The sequence below is a fragment of the Ranitomeya variabilis genome, chromosome 3 (assembly GCF_051348905.1).
Source record: "Ranitomeya variabilis isolate aRanVar5 chromosome 3, aRanVar5.hap1, whole genome shotgun sequence".
NCBI lineage: Eukaryota > Metazoa > Chordata > Amphibia > Anura > Dendrobatidae > Ranitomeya > Ranitomeya variabilis.
In genome coordinates, this window is record NC_135234.1 from 319,863,649 (window position 1) to 319,880,533 (window position 16,885).

Below are 16,885 nucleotides of genomic sequence, written 5' to 3' on the forward strand. Positions count from 1 at the left end.
CCGGCAGCTCTTCCAGCTATGAGCGGTTACTGGTACCGCTCATTACAGTAATGAATATGCGGCTCCACCCCTATGGGAGTGGAGTCACGTCCATATTCATTACTGTAAGGAGTGGTACCATGTGACCAGTCTTAGCTGGAAGAGCTGCCACGCCCGGAGACCATCGGAGATGCAGGGACCTCGCTAGGAGCAGGTGAGTATGTCACAGCCACCGCTCCCCCTCCTCGCCGACCCCTCAGGGACAATGACTCGAGTATAAGCTGAGAGAGGCACATTCAGCCTAAAAAAAATAAAAATAAAAAATGGGCTGAAAATCTCAGCTTATACTCGAGTATATACGGTAATTGAATCATACTCTATGAGGGGGGCTACATTATACTATATGAGGGGGGCTGCATTATATTCTATGGGGTTTACATTATATTCTGGTTAGTGGTTAGCACTGCAGCCTTGCAGCGCTGGAGTCCTGGGTTCTAATCCCACTCAGGACAACATCTGCAAAGAGTTTATATGTTCTCTCCGTGTTTGCGTGGGTTTCCTCCGGGTTCTCCGGTTTCCTCCCACATTCAAAAAAAAGACATACTGATAGGGAATTTAGATTGTGAGCCCCATCGGGGACAGCAATGATAATGTGTGCAAAATTGTAAAGCGCTGCGGAATATGTTAGCGCTATATAAAAATAAAGATTATTATTATTATTATTATTATTATTCTTTGGGGTGGAGGAATTACACTATATGTGGGCTGCATTATACTGTATCGAGGACTGTGGGGAATACATTATACTATATGAAGTATAGTATGAACTATGGGGTGCATTGTACTATGGGAAGTGAATTGTACTACATGGATGGCGATGGCGGTGCATTATACTATATAGAACACTATGAGGAGTGTTATACTATGTAGAGGACTGAGAAGTGTATTTTAATATATGGAGGACTATGGGAAGTGTATAATACTATATGGAGGATTGAGTGCATTATACTATATGGAGGACTATGGAGCACATTATACTATTTGGAGGACTATGGGTTGTATTATACTAAACAAGCAAAATGCGGCATATTCATCGAGTGATTGGATTGTTTTTGCTGGAACAAAAATCATTGTTCTCAGCAGCACATTGCCGATGTAAACTGTAGATAAGCTGCTGATAACATGATACTGTACACTCACCGGCCACTTTATTAGGTACACCTGTCCAACTTCTTGTTAACACTTAATTTCTAATCAGCCAATCACATGGCGGCAACTCCGTGCATTTAGGCATGTAGACATGGTCAAGACAATCTCCTGCAGTTCAAACCGAGCATCAGTATGGGGAAGAAAGGTGATTTGAGTGCCTTTGAACGTGGCATGGTTGTTGGTGCCAGAAGGGCTGGTCTGAGTATTTCAGAAACTGCTGATCTACTGGGATTTTCACGCACAACCATCTCTAGGGTTTACAGAGAATGGTCCGAAAAAGAAAAAAAATCCAGTGAGCGGCAGTTCTGTGGGCGGAAATGCCTTGTTGATGCCAGAGGTCAGAGGAGAATGGGCAGACTGGTTCGAGCTGATAGAAAGGCAACAGTGACTCAAATCGCCACCCGTTACAACCAAGGTAGGCTTAAGAGCATCTCTGAACGCACAGTGCGTCGAACTTTGAGGCAGATGGGCTACAGCAGCAGAAGACCACACCGGGTACCACTCCTTTCAGCTATGAACAGGAAACTGAGGCTACAATTTGTACAAGCTCATCGAAATTGGACAGTAGAAGATTGGAAAAACGTTGCTTGGTCTGATGAGTCTCGATTTCTGCTGCGACATTCGGATGGTAGGGTCACAATTTGGCGTAAACAACATGAAAGCATGGATCCATCCTGCCTTGTATGGAGCATCTTTGGGATGTGCAGCCGACAAATCTGCGGCAACTGTGTGATGCCATCATGTCAATATGGACCAAAATCTCTGAGGAATGCTTCCAGCACCTTGTTGAATCTATGCCACGAAGAATTGAGGCAGTTCTGAAGGCAAAAGGGGGTCCAACCCGTTACTAGCATGGTGTACCTAATAAAGTGGCCGGTGAGTGTATGGTGATCTTGTCAATCCAGTGTGAAACAGTGTTTGAAACGTGTAGCTTGCAGATCACCATAAAATCCTTACCATCATGTTTTTAGCTTTAGAAGAATAAAGTTGTGCATTTAAGTCGGATTCACCCTTTCTTTGGATAACTTTACATGTGACCACACTTTTCCATGCTTCCATATGCCATCAGCCGTCTAGGTGAGCTGATTTTTCTTCTTCTATGGACATTACTTTGGTACATGCCTGGCTGTGTGCAAATCCGGACTTCAAATAAGAAGCACACCCATAATAGAGGTCCTCTTCTCGTTCTATTATTCCAGAGGGGCGAAAATGTATGTTTGTGTTTTATTAAAGGGGTAATCCTAAATCCAAATCAATTTCCATCCTGAATCCATACTTAATGTCATAATCTCAACTATTTTGTAAAATACTTGAATTACAAATTACCTGTCAATTCCAAACTGCTATTTTTTCCTACTTCATTTTTTGATGATGCTTCGTTTGAGAATTCCAGTGCATACTGGGAAATTCAAATGAAGCCCCATCAGGGACCAAGGCTGTGGTCACTGCTGCAGGCCATGTCCCATCCCTGAATCGATTCGCAAAATCATAAAGTGGGAATAAAAAAGTAGTTTGGGAGGTGTAAGGGATCTCACAGGGGAAGGGGGGGCGTCGACTTCACTCACCTCGTGGGTGGAGAGGGAAGGACCCAGCAGGGGTCGTCTCTCTGGCACCACTACTTGCCTCAGGTCAGTTAGGGAACTGCACCGAGGGCAAATAGTCGCCGGAAAGGCTTCCCTTATAGGTACGAGTCAGTGAGGCACTCCCAGTGAGGGGGAATATATATCACCAGTCCAGCCTGGGGATATATATCTAAACCTCTCGGCCGTCACTGCCAGAGCTCCTCACTAAAACAATAAGGTATTCTTCCACCGGTTCCTCATTTAAAATAAGCCCTGTCTGACAGCAGGCTTAAATCGGGTCAGGAACCAACCCTGGGGTAGCGTATAATATGACCAATGGAGCGTGCGAATTCGTGGATCGAGATAAAAGAGCAGCCCAAGATTAATTTTATATTTAATCGCCGAAGAGGCGCACTAGAAAATACAGCTATACATACAAGAGCAAATATTTACAGTCAGGAGTGTAGTACAAGAATAGGGTAGAGATAGGTTGCAATTACCGTGTTATGTAGCATGTGACCACAGGGAGGCGCTGATGGATCACATGGTCCAAATCTTAGTTACAGGCTTTCGGGGCTGCGTCAGCAAACGTAACCTCCGGCCATCAGAAAACCACAGTCCAAAATGAGGGGCTGCCTTATATCTCCTAGGCTGCTACCTCACACATCTGCTCCCACCCTTGGGTGGTGCAGCCTCTCTCCTCCCATGTCTGAGAATATGATTTTCTGCCTAGAACTGTGGCTAGCCCATATCTTTGTGCCCGAAGCTCTGAATGGTTTGGTTATACCGCCACTGGATTCCGCTGGATTTTATCTGTGCATAGACTAAATAGGTCTACTGTATGTAATTATTGCTAGCTATGCGTTATAACTCCATGATCCAAAGTGCTACAGGTGACTAACTAATACGTGCACATGGGGAAAGGAACCCCGATTTAGAATATGTGCTTGGTTCATCTTTATTGCATCCTGTTATTATAGGTCATTTTCCATATTCAATACCTCATAGCCATGCTGTGCCATGTGCTTGGTCACACAAAGAGGTTCGGGTTTCTCTAGCTGCAGAAGAGTTCGCACCCTTGTGTTAACAGCTTTAAAAGAGTGTGTCCTAGTTCTTTTAAAAGAAAACAATGAGACTGTGGAATCCCAAGGGTGGGGCCACATTTCAGGAGGGGAAGAGGGATAGGGATTTTTTTTTTTTAATTCAAGGTGTATTAAAAATAGTTTAGATTATAGCACTTACAAGATAGGGACTTAGGATGAAAATGACTTTGTACTTCAAACCACCCCTTTAAAGATTGTAGGTTTTGTACCAACGGCAATGGTGGGGGCAGCATGCATTAATGGCTAACACTAACTTACATACTTTATTTTAAGTCCTAATCCGTGGTCAAAACACCCCATTCTGCAATGCATGATGGAACGAGAGAAATCTATACAAAGCACCATTAGAACTTTCCTATCCTTGCTACCCCATTGCTGCTCTTCTCTCTGACAAGTGAGCAGCCACACGCAGACAAGTTGAGTTGGGGGCCACACAGAATAGCATTGTGGGATGCAGGTTGTGCAAAATACTTCTTCATCTGCAACATACATTACTATAATGCTTTATATGGCCTCTTTATTCTTTTCAATCCCACATGAGCATGTCAATTGTTTTCCAGATTTGGTTTATTGAGAATTTAAAGTAGGAAAACTCACATAACCATAAACAGGCAAGACTTTGTTTACACCATGTCCAGGTGAACATGTTTGTTCACAGACCCTCAAAATCGCAGTAACACAGCTATGCATTCCCATTCACTCAGGCAGTCTTAAGGAGAGTCCTTGTGTCCTCAATTAAGGTATTCAGGCATAGAATTTACGTTTTTCATACATACTGATTGAGGAAAAAAAACAAAAACGGCAAACACATTTTATAATTATTTCCCAATAGCCAACATATCCCCACCATACACAGACTAATGTCGGATGCTCCAGCCAGTATCAACTAGTTCAGATGGCACTTGATTATATATGAGGATGCCGGCTAACAGATTAATCGGGAATATGTTGATTTGGCATAAAGGCTGTGGAGTCAGTAAGCCAAACCTTTGACTCCAACTCTACAGCGCTGTCTCACTACCGAGCATGTGCTTAAAGTGCAGCACCAGCACTGCCTCACTACTGAGCATGTATATGAAATGCATCACTGCCTCACTACTGAGCATGTACATAAAGTGCAGCACAGATTAATCTGAACTAAAGAGGAGATTCTTAGATCAGGAATATTACAGACATTTATACGACATTTCATAACTTTCCAAAATTATGAAAACATTTACAGCAAACTGCATTGTACTGCTGTACCCAATTATATATACAAAGCTCAAAAAAATAAAGGGAACACTTAAACAACAGAATATAACTCCAAGTAAATCAAACTTTTGTGAAATCAAACTCTCCACTTAGGGAGCAACACTTTTTGACAATCAATTTCACATGCTGTTGTGCAAATGGAATAGACAACAGATGGAAATTATTGGCAATTATCAAGACACACTCAATAAAGGAGTGGTTCTGCAGGTGGGGACCACAGACCACATCTCAGTACCGATGCTTTCTGGCTAATGTTTTGGTCACTTTTGAATGTTGGTTGTGCTTTCACACTCGTGGTAGCATGAGATGGACTCTACAACCCACAAAAGTGGCTCAGGTAGTGCAGCTCATCCTGGATGGCATATCAATGTGAGCTGTGGCAAGAAGGTTTGCGGTGTCTGTTAGTATAGTATCCAGAGGCTGGAGGCGCTACCAGGAGACAGGCCAGTACACCAGGAGACGTGGAGGGGGACGTGGGAGGGTAAGGACCGCTACCTCAGCCTTTGTGCAAGGAGAAACAGGAGTAGCACTGCCAGAGCCCTGCAAAATGACTTCCAGCAGGCCACAAACTTGTATGTGTCTGCACAAACCATTAGAAACCGACTCCATGAGGATTGTCTGAGTGCCCGACATCCATAGATGGGGATTGGCCAATTTGCCACTGGCACCCTGTACTCTTCACAGATGAAAGCAGGTTCACACTGAGCACATGTGACAGACGTGAGAGTCTGGAGACACCGTGGAGAGCGATCTGCTGTCTGCAACATCCTTCAGCATGACCGGTTTGGCAGTGGGTCAGAAATGGTGTGGGGTGGCATTTTTTTGGAGGGCCGCACAACCCTCCATGTGCTCGCCAGAGGTAGCCTGACTGCCATTAGGTACCAAGATGAGATCCTCAGACCCTTTGTGAGACCATATGCTGGTGCGGTTGGCCCTGGGTTCCTCCTAATGCAGGACAATGCCAGACCTCATGGGGCTGGAGTGTGTCAGCAGTTCCTGCAAGATGAAGGCATTAAAGATATGAACTCGCCCGCCCGTTCCACAGACCTGAATCCGATTGCACACATCTGGGACATCATGTCTCGCACCATCCACCAACGTCACATTGCACCACAGACTGTCCAGGAGTTGGCGGGTGCTTTAGTCCAGGTCTGGGAGGAGATCCCTCAGGAGACCATCCACCGCCTCATCAGGAGCATGCCCAGGCATTGTAGGGAGGTCATACAGGCAAGTGGAGGCCACACACACTACTGAGCATCATTTCTTTGTCTTGAGGCTTTTCCACTGAAGTTGGATTAACCTGTAACTTCATTTTCCACTTTGATTTTGAGCATCATTCCAACTCCAGACCTCCGTGGAATATTAGTTGTGATTTACATTGATTATTTTTTGGTTTTATTGCTCTCAACACATTCCACTATGTAATGGATAAAGATTTACAACTGGAATATTTAATTCAGTGATATCTTGGATGTGGGATTTTAGTGCCCCCTTTATTTTGTTTGAGCAGTGTATATTAGTAGTTTGTCCATTTTATATGGACTCCATCAAAATGGACACCGACCCCCACATCCCTGTTTAGCTTGTCTGATTTTGATTACAGACTGCCGATCGATTTGTTCTCCAGGAAATAAGCCGCCAACAGATGTCTGTCAGCAGCTTTGATGTGGAGAACCCAGGAGCACTTTGACCAAGTAAACGCTCCCATGTATGGGAGAGGCAGCCAAGATGGCATCATTTGATAGACAGCCATCTTATATGTACAGGGACTGTAAGAAGCATTAGTTTTATTAGCTGACACTTCTCATAGAAGTATTCCAGAGAATCTTATCTTGTTACTAGATATACTTGTTATAGACATTACATTTTTTTCCATATAGGTGCCATAACTAAAAACACATTTGGCATACAAAAAAAGCCTACTTTAACAAGTGGTTTGCAGTGCAAATTTTGCTATATAATCTGCCACATTTCTGATAAACTCCAAAGCAAATGTGAATATAGGCTTACACACATTCTCCATCCTCACTTTGTCTAGCTATTAATGTAAGCAAACACTGTACACTGTAACCTTTATACATAGAAGCGGCTTCCAAGATGTGTCTGTCATGTAAAGCTTTCCTGAAGACTTTCACCTTCAGGTCAAATACAGCAAAGATTATCTTGCAGGATGATCACCATATGGAATGCCCTAGAATGACCAGCCTGTGACTAGAAGAGTCCGCAACTCTTAAGCAGGAAGGATGACACTTCTTACCTTGTCGGCACATTTCCCTGTGTCTTCACTGACAGAATGCCCATTCTGTAATAGATAAAGACACTATTAAAATATAGAATTACAGTACTTTACACCCAAATATTAATTCATTAAGCGCATTGCTAGAGATTGATCTGCCATCGTTACCATTCTAGAATAGGAATTACATCAAGAACATATCATCCAGATAACAGATTTGGGAAAATCAATACTTTAGTATGGTTTTCTCATGTGTTTTGTTAGCCAAAATGATGAATGCTTCTAAACAGGAGAATAAAAAGGATGAAAAGTTTAGAAGTAAAATATGGACAGAAAACCAGCAGCATATTGGACTCATGTGCACTATTTTATTTCTACAAGGGGATTCAAAGGGCATGGAAGAGAAAATACCCCCCTCAGGCCAGGTACAACAAAGTTACAGTTTTGCCTGGATTGCGCCATGATGTCACAGCGTTCTTTGTCAGTGCTGACACTACTTTATAAGAAATGTTACACTTGGAATATGCTATTTACCTAAATATAGGGCGAATCTGCACGTAAATAGTGTAAGGCTGTGTGCACATGTTAAATATTTGGGTCTGAATTTTGTGCACCATTTGTGCATCTCTTGTCAGAAAAACCACAGTCAGTAGCGTAGCTACCAGGGGGGCAGAGGGGGCGGTCGCCCCGGGCCCTGTGCTCTGAGGGGGCCCACCCGGAGCTACGCTACTGTCAGGGCCGGCGTTAGGGGCCCCTGCCTCCGGGCAATGTTTATCTTTAATTTTCCCTGCCTTTGTACTGTGTATGTAGCTAAAGTAAGGGTACCTTCACACTGGTCGATTCTGCTACGATTACGACGCATTTGCGTCATATTCGACATCGCAGTACGAGCTCGTAGCCAGCGGTCACACTCTACGATGTTAACGCTTTTTCTGACGTAGTTGCGATGTGAACGTCACGCGTCGCAATCGTACGCTACCCTTCACACCGCCATAGTCCTACGACTCCGAGCGTGACGTATTACCAGCATGGGCGTGCTAAAACGTCACGCCCAATCAGGAGACAGGTATGCGGAAGCCCAACCCACGTAGTCGCATTACGAGCTCGTATGACCGCCGTCACATACTACGATTTCGACCGCCACAGCGGGACATTTACGACGAAAGAAAGTTCTGCTCTTTCTTTCACATCGTACGATGCTGGGCTGCGTCGCAAATCGTAACGCCATGTCACACTTTGCAACCTCGGAACGAGGACGGATAAACGTCACAAATCGAACGCTCGTTCAGACTTTGATTGCACAGTGTGAAGGGGCCCTAACATGCACGGTACAAACGCTCACAGGAGGGAGCCAGCAGAGAGAAGAGAAGGCCTCCAATCAGAGTGCAGGGAGTGAGTCATGTGATCGCTCTTCTGCAGTCTGTGGAGGAGAGGGGGAAGGGAGGTCACTCACCACTCACCCAATCCCGGCTGAGCGCGCTCTGCTTCAAAGCTCCTGTGCTGCAGAGAAGTGATCAGCTCCAGCAGCAGCAGCCGGGGACGCAGGGGGACTCTGCCTCTGACCTGAGCTCACTGCCTGCACATGATGTCTGCAGCATCTGACTTGGAGGAGCCTGACGAGCAGCCCCCAGGACCAGAGGACACTCTCCACACAGCATGATGAGTATCTTGGCACATGTCATTTGCTATTTGATATGTCTGATCTGTTGCCTTGAATACATACATACAGGCACAGTATATAAAGCAATGAAGGTTCTTAAAGGGAACCTGTCACCCCGTTTTTCAAAGATGAGATAAAAATAGCGTTAAATAGGGGCAGAGCTGGGCGTTACATTAGTGTATTTTTGTGCCTTTATTCCCCAGCTATGCTGCCGAAATACCTTTGTAAAGTCGCCATTTTGGGCTGTCACTCACGCTGGTCTGGTCAAATGGGCGTGGTGACATCGCTGTTTCTTCCCCCAGATCTTGCTTATCTGCCCGTTGGTGGCGTAGTGGTGTGCGCATGTCCAGCTGCCGAATCCACTGCGCAGGTGAAGGAAAAGAGCGCGATCTGCGCTATTCCCCTGGTGATCGGTGGGGGCGGCCATCTTCCTGAGGCCGCGCGTGCGCAGATGGAGTGCTCTGCTGCACGGGGCTTCAGGAAAATGGCCGCGGGATGCCGCGCGTGCGCAGATGGAGATCGCGGCGGCCATTTTCCTGAAGCCCCGGGAAGCCGAGCACTCCATCTGCGCATGCGCGGCCTCAGGAAGATGGCCGCCCCCACCGATCACCAGGGGAATAGCGCAGATCGTGCTCTTTTCCTTCACCTGCGCAGTGGATTCGGCAGTTGGGCATGCGCACACCACTACGCCACCAACGGACAGATAAGCAAGATCTGGGGGAAGAAACAGCGATGTCACCACGCCCATTTGACCAGACCAGCATGAGTGACAGCCCAAAATGGCGACTTTACAAAGGTATTTCGGCAGCATAGCTGGGGAATAAAGGCACAAAAAAGACACTAATGTAAAGCACAGCTCTGCCCCTATTTAACGCTATTTTTATCTCATCTTTAAAAAACGGGGTGACAGGTTCCCTTTAAACTTGTATGTCTTGTTTATCCTGCAATCTGGACAGACACTGAACACTGACATGTGATCGATAAGTGTCTTGGCACATAATGTATTTACTGCTGATTAGCTTATGAGAAGGAGAATGATTATTTTCTTAAGTTTGCGAGCGGCTGGAATCTTGCAGGACGGCTTTTACATGTGGGAGCCTGTCATCATATAAGGTCCGGCCAGCATCTGTACTATGCCCTCACATAGTGTTCTAGAATGCTCTCTATGTCCCCAATCCTCTATGCAAGGCACAAAAAAGAGCTTTTATTATACTCACGGATGGCGCAGTCCGGGCGCTGACCCTCTTCCTGTGATCGCTGTCCCTCTTCGTGTGGAAGATGCGTCCTACATCATGCATTCAGTGTCCTCTATCGCACTCTCATGCAGGTGCACTTCTCTTTGCCCTGCTGAAGTCAGAGCACAGTATTGTAGTGCACATGCGCCAGCTTTATTTCCAGGTAATCAGCTATTTGGCCTTTCCCAGCGCACAAGCACTACAGTACTTGGCTCTTCTTTCAGCAGCCTAGAGAGAAGTGCGCCTGCACAGGAGCGTGATGGGTGACACTGTGTGGATGACGTAGGATGTGTCATACAGCTGAAGCAGTAATGGAGGATGGCGATCTTAAGTCAAGACCAGTGATGCCTTGGTGAGAGCCATTGGTGAGTATAATGAGAGGTCATTTTTATGCCTTGCGGAGGGGATTGGGGACACATTTACAGCCTTCCTTATAGAGGCTGCCTATGGGAGCTGCATTATACTATAAAGTCTTCCTATGTGAAGGGCATTATACTATAGGGTCTGCCTATGGGGAGTGCATGATACTATATGGAGGCCTATGGGGAATGTATTATACCATATTGAGGACTATCTGGTGTATTATGCTATATGGAGGCTATCTAGAGGGCCATCATTCAGTGTGGAGATTACAGCGACGGGGCCATCATACAGTATTGGAGCCAGTTTGGGGGATATTAACGGGTCAGTATATACAGTGAGGGGGCATCATACTGTGTATAGGGGAGCTGTACAGTGGGGGAGACTCTGGACTTTATTAAATGTAAAGTGGGCACTTATTCTTACAGGGGAACTCAGGTTACTGTGACTATCAAAGGGTCACACACAGAGGGCATTATTACTTTCTAGGGGACAAAATGTGGGCACTGTTTTCTAGGGCACTTGCCCCTGACATTACTATATTATAGAGGGGTGCTTTAGAATTTAGAGGGCACAGAGAACCACACAGCAGGTGCAGTAATAGGGACACACATGGCAGCAGCGGCTCAGTATTGGGGTATCAGGGTCAGTAATAGGGACACGTACAGCAGCAGCGGCTCAGTATTGGGGTATCGGGGCAGTAATAGGGACACATACGGCAGCAGCGGCTCAGTATTGGGGTCTCAGGGGCAGTAATAAGGACTCATACGGCAGCAGTGGCTCAGTATTGGGGTATCAGGGGCAGTAATAGGGACACATACGGCAGCAGTGGCTCAGTATTGGGGTATCGGGGCAGTAATAGGGACACATACGGCAGCAGTGGCTCAGTATTGGGGTATCGGGGCAGTAATAGGGACACATACGGCAGTAGTGGCTCTGTATTGGGGTATCAGCAGGATGAGGAGGTTGTGCAGGTTGGGAACAGATGGTGATGGGGCTGGAATGTGAGAAGTGAAACGTGTCTTTGTTGTATTCTCTGCAGATGAGTTGTAGCTGGAAGAAGTTGTCATGTCGGTCTGGGCCAGATGGAAAAGACGGGAAAAATGAACAATTCTATCAGAAAGAACGTCAGAGGTAAGTCATTATCTGTAACTGTGCAGTGATCTGTTATATGTTCTGTAAGACTGGTATTTACCACTGACCATATGGCGGTAATATCAGTGTAGGTCTTTATATAGAGATTATCTTCAGTAATAGCGCGGTCATCTGCTGAGGTTCTCCTCCACTATTAGGGCGCATCACTGAATTGTAATGAAGGTTACCTGGTTAGGGGCCCACTCAGAAGCTTCGCCCCCCCTGGACCAAAACCCTAGCTACGCCTCTGACCACAGTGTATGATACGTGAGGTTTTATTGCATTTTTTACACTATGTTCACAAGTTACTTTCTTTTTTTGCTGCTTTTTCTTTAAAACACAGCTTGCAATTTACATTGTAACAGTACCAGCAAAAGCTATGAGGTTTCAGAAATCTCATGCACACACATTGTTTTTTTCCTGACTGAATTGAAAAACTGCAACATTTTACTTATTTCAGTGTTTTTTTTCACCCATAGAAAGCAATGAATAAGGCAGTTAGGCTACTTTCACACTAGCGTTAACTGCAATCCGTCACAATGCGTCGTTTTGCAGAAAAAACGCATCCTGCAAAAGTGCTTGCAGGATGCGTTTTTTCTCCATTGACTAACATTAGCGACAGATTGCGACGGATTGCCACACGTCGCAACCGTCTTGAGACGGTTGCGCCGTGTTGTGGCGGTCCGCCGGGAGCAAAAAACGTTACATGTAACGTTTTTTGCTCCCGACGGTCCGCTTTTTCCGACCGCACATGCGCGGTCGGAACTCCGCCCCCACCTCCCCGCACCTCACAATGGGGCAGCGGATGCGCTGGAAAAATGCATCCGCTGCCCCCGTTGTGCGGCGGAGACAACGCTAGCGTCGGTGACCTCGGCCTGACGCACTGCGACAGGCCGAGCCCGACGCTAGTGTGAAAGTAGCCTTAGTGATACCCATTTTTTTGTGATTTTCCCAAGCTTAAAGGTACCTTCACACTGAACAACTTAACAACGATAACGATAGCGATCCGTGACGTTGCAGCGTCCTGGATAGCGATATCGTTGTGTTTGACACGCAGCAGCGATCAGGATCCCGCTGTGATATCGCTGGTCGGAGCTAGAAGTCCAGAACTTTATTTGGTTTTCAGATCGGCGTGTATCGTTGTGTTTGACAGCAAAAGCAACGATGCCAGCAATGTTTTACAATGGTAACCAGGGTAAATATCGGGTTACTAAGCGCAGGGCTGTAAAAGTTAAAAAAAAAAAACACTACATACTCACCTTCTGATGTCTGTCACGTCCCCCGGCGTCCGCGCTGCTGCTCAGAGCTTCCTGCACTGAACGTGTCAGTGCCGGCCGTAAAGCAAAGCACAGCGGTGACGTTACCGCTCTGCTTTAGGGCCGGCGCTTACACAGTGCAGGGAAGCGGACGCCGGCGGACGCGACAGACACCGGAATGTAAGTATGTAGTGTTTGGTTTTTTTTACATTTACACTGGTAACCAGGGTAAACATTGGGTTACTAAGCGCGGCCCTGCGCTTAGTAACCCGATGTTTACCCTGGTTACCCGGGGACTTCGGCATCGTTGGTCGCTGGAGAGCTGTCTGTGTGACAGCTCTCCAGCGACCACACAACGACGAAACAGCGACGCTGCAGCGATCGGCATCGTTTGTCTATATCGCTGCAGCGTCACTTAATGTGACGGTACCTTAAACCATAATGTCTTAGTCTCCTCACCTGAGAAGGGCAGTTAGGACTAGTACATTTATTTAAAGTAGTGAAGTGTGTAAAGTAAACACTGGCTGACCAAGGTGTGAGATTGAACAATAAATGATCAAGTCAAGGGCTGACCAAAGTGTGAAAGTATAAACGGTTTCCTACAAACTCAGTGCTCTTCCAATTTCTTAGTTAAAATATTCCCTACAACTCACCTCCCCCACTGTTACATTTGAAATTGTGTATTTTTTCCTGAACCCATGTGAACTTTTTTGTTCATAATAATCACTATTTATCCAGACATAAAAATATTTTTCCAAATATGGTCTTAGGGTATGTTTCCACGTTCAGGAAACGCTGCGTTTTGGACGCTGCGTTTTTCCGCAGCGTCAAAAACGCAGCGTCCAGATGTTACAGCATAGTGGAGGGGATTTCATGAAATCCCAACTCCACTATGCGTTTAAAAACGCATGCGTTTTTGCCGCGAAAACGCATGCGCGGTGCGTTTTTTCAAAACGCAGCATGTTGCTACAATGAGCAAAACACGCAGGAACACCGCAGGTGACCTGCCAGTGACCTCAGGTGCAGTTTTGGTCAGGATTTTACCTGCATAAAATCCTGACCAAAGCCTGAAGCAAGCCTGAACGTGGACACATACCCTTATAGTTTCACATAGGTCTTGCATTGTTGAACTGTGCTCATATGTCTGTAGTGGAAGCAGAAGTAAACAGCTTCTTTACTGCCAAGAGAGCAGGTTTCTGTAAAAAAAAAAAAAAAAAAGCAGCAAAAACGCAAATTGTGAACATAGCCTTAGGGTATGTGTCCACGTTCAGGATTGCATCAGGATTTGGTCAGGATTTTACATCAGTATTTGTAAGCCAAAACCAGGAGTGGAACAATTAGAGGAAAAGTATAATAGAAACATATGCACCACTTCTGTATTTATCACCCACTCCTGGTTTTGGCTTACAAATACTGATGTAAAATCCTGACCAAATCCTGATGCAATCCTGAACGTGGACACATACCCTAACATGGTTTTTTGTTGCAGATTTTCCCCACTCATTAGTATGGTGAAATATGCAGCAAAACTGCTGAAAGAATTGACATGCCGCAAATTCAAGTCTGCACGCCAAAAATAAGCAACGTGTGCATGAGACTACAGGATTCTCATTCATTCACTTTGTTAGCGTCAGGAAACCCTTCGGGTTTTGTGACAAAGAAAAACAACAAATCTGCAATGTATGCACAGGCCCTTGCAATGCTGCCTGAAAGCCATACCAAAGGTGCAGCTACCAAAAGAAAGTTAACTATTTTCTGCCAAGAGCTTTTGCAGCGCCCCAGAGTCCTGGTCGTTGCAGTACTGATGCTCCGCCGCTAAGGGGGGCTATGGTACGTCTGATGGCACTGAAGAAGCTCTTCTGACCAGGTATCACAGTCACCAATACACTTCACAGTCTGGCCTCCAGGGGGAGCTAAGGGTTCTATGTATTAGGCCACTCCTCACAATCTGGTAAAACTGGGGGATAGGCAGAAAGTTAGATAGAAGCTGACTGGGTTGGAACCAGGCAACACCTTGTGGCAGAGGGTGTTGTATGGGGAAGACTCAGAGGGGTCCCTGTCAGGGGTGGGATCCTGACAGAGGCCTAGCGAACAGAGAGAACGTTACGGGACCGCGCCTGCACGATATAGCGGCGGTACCCCAAGAAAGGACAAGAAGCGAGGTTCATTGTGCTGAGTGAGAAACGAGATCAACGCAACAAGGAGAATACCAGTAGGAGTCGTGCTGTAAGACGAGGCAACATCCTATTGAGGCGCATAACCGGTGGCCGGAACGCCGAGGAAGTATAGAGCTCCAGGCCAAACTTCAAACCTACGGCAGGACAGTCAGTTATAGGCGGGCTGTCTCACCCAATTGACCCAGGAAGACACAGGGGGGGTAACAACAGGAGTGGGGCGACGCTAGAGTCCCAGAAGAGCTCCGAGCCTCCCCGTCATACGGGTGCGTCCTAACCATAAGATCTGGGGGACGTGGAAGAACATCAGAATCGAGTTGTGAGGGAACACGAGAAACAGACACAACAGTTGTGGGGACTATCCCGTGAGCACAGCAGGGGAGGACCACAACACACAAGCGCTAGAAGGTAGGCACAGATTTCCACCTGTGAAGGGAACTCTGGAGGTGCCATCGGACCGGCCAGGCTTGCGCAGCCTGGTTAACCGTATTCCGGATTGAGGATCCTGAAGTCTTCAGTAAAGAGACTGCAACTTGGTGTCCTCGTTATTTACTGCGACCTGCACCGCACCACCATAACATCATCACCATTCCCTCCACCTTTATTGTACGCCCCTCAGCAGGGTCACGGACCGGGTCTAGCCACCGTGACAACCCCAGAACAGAGACTTAGAGGCCCGGTACCGGGTACCCCTCGGCCCTGCGGCAGTGGGGGCGCTACACTTTCAGTCACAGAGGTGTGCCTGAAGCATTTACATTTATCACTCAATATACTGAGAGCAGCTGCTGTAAGCATGCCCCCGGAACAGTTTGCTTTGCACAGATGCACTGCCGGCTGTCAAAGTGCCGGTTACATGCTCACAGCTGCCTTAGTAAGTGGTGCTGTAGTCGCTTGGTGCACCATCCTATAATTTAGAGTTGGCAGCTCAAAGAAGAAAATAAGTTCATTTTCTCCTAGTAGCCATACTTTCAGTCAAGGTGGCCAGCCAACATTCTAATGCCACTAAGATGCAGATTAAGCCTTTATCTGCAGTTAAATCGTATTTTCCAAGGGGACATTTCCTTTAGATTTCCAGTCATGATGCACTTATTGGAACGTAAGCAAATTTCACATTCATAAAGATCATATTCCAGTCATTAGGATATAAGGGTATGGTGCTAAAGAAAGTTGTAGGCCTAGTGCTACCTCTTTAGCCATGATGAGCTGCTGTAGAGCTGTAGCATAGCTCCCAACCGTCCCTCATTGTGCGGGACTGTCCCGCATTTGATGCTTTTCCCCGCTGTCCTGCACGGAACACTCTGCTCCCGCAGACAACAGGAGAATTAGCCATCACACACCCCCTTGTGTTAGGCCACGCCCCTTCCCCATGTTCCTGAGTCTTACTCTTAGGGCTTCCTGTGGCATGAAGGAGGCGCTGCCAGCGCTGGGCACGGGGTCATCCGCAGGACACAGACGTGGCGAGGAGGAGGAGGACGAGGAGCTGGATGTAGTGCAGGACGAGCAGGCACACCAACCCTCATGCCCCCGGTGTGTGCGGTGCCAGGTAGGTGCCAGCAGGATAATGAGCTGGAGTGGGCGTGCTCGGTAGCCATGTGCTGCAGCAGGCTGCTTGTTGCTCTGCTTGTAACAAAGGAAACTAGTTCTCACCATGCAGAGAAATGTCTCCAGATTTACTGATCTGCACCTAATGAGGCTTTGTGCTGTCGCTGCCCCTCCATCACTG

The 16,885-nt window shown here is 46.6% G+C and overlaps 1 protein-coding gene across 1 annotated transcript in view; it reads right to left on the reverse strand.

Annotated features, from left to right (window-relative positions):
• The window catches only part of RPS6KA1 (ribosomal protein S6 kinase A1), a 416,175-nt gene that overhangs the window by 348,822 nt on the left and 50,468 nt on the right, over window positions 1-16,885 (reverse strand). Inside the window, exon 2 of the mRNA XM_077295711.1 lies at window positions 7,365-7,409. Within this exon, the coding sequence (XP_077151826.1) occupies window positions 7,365-7,409 (45 nt within the window). The remainder of the gene's footprint in view (window positions 1-7,364; window positions 7,410-16,885) is intronic.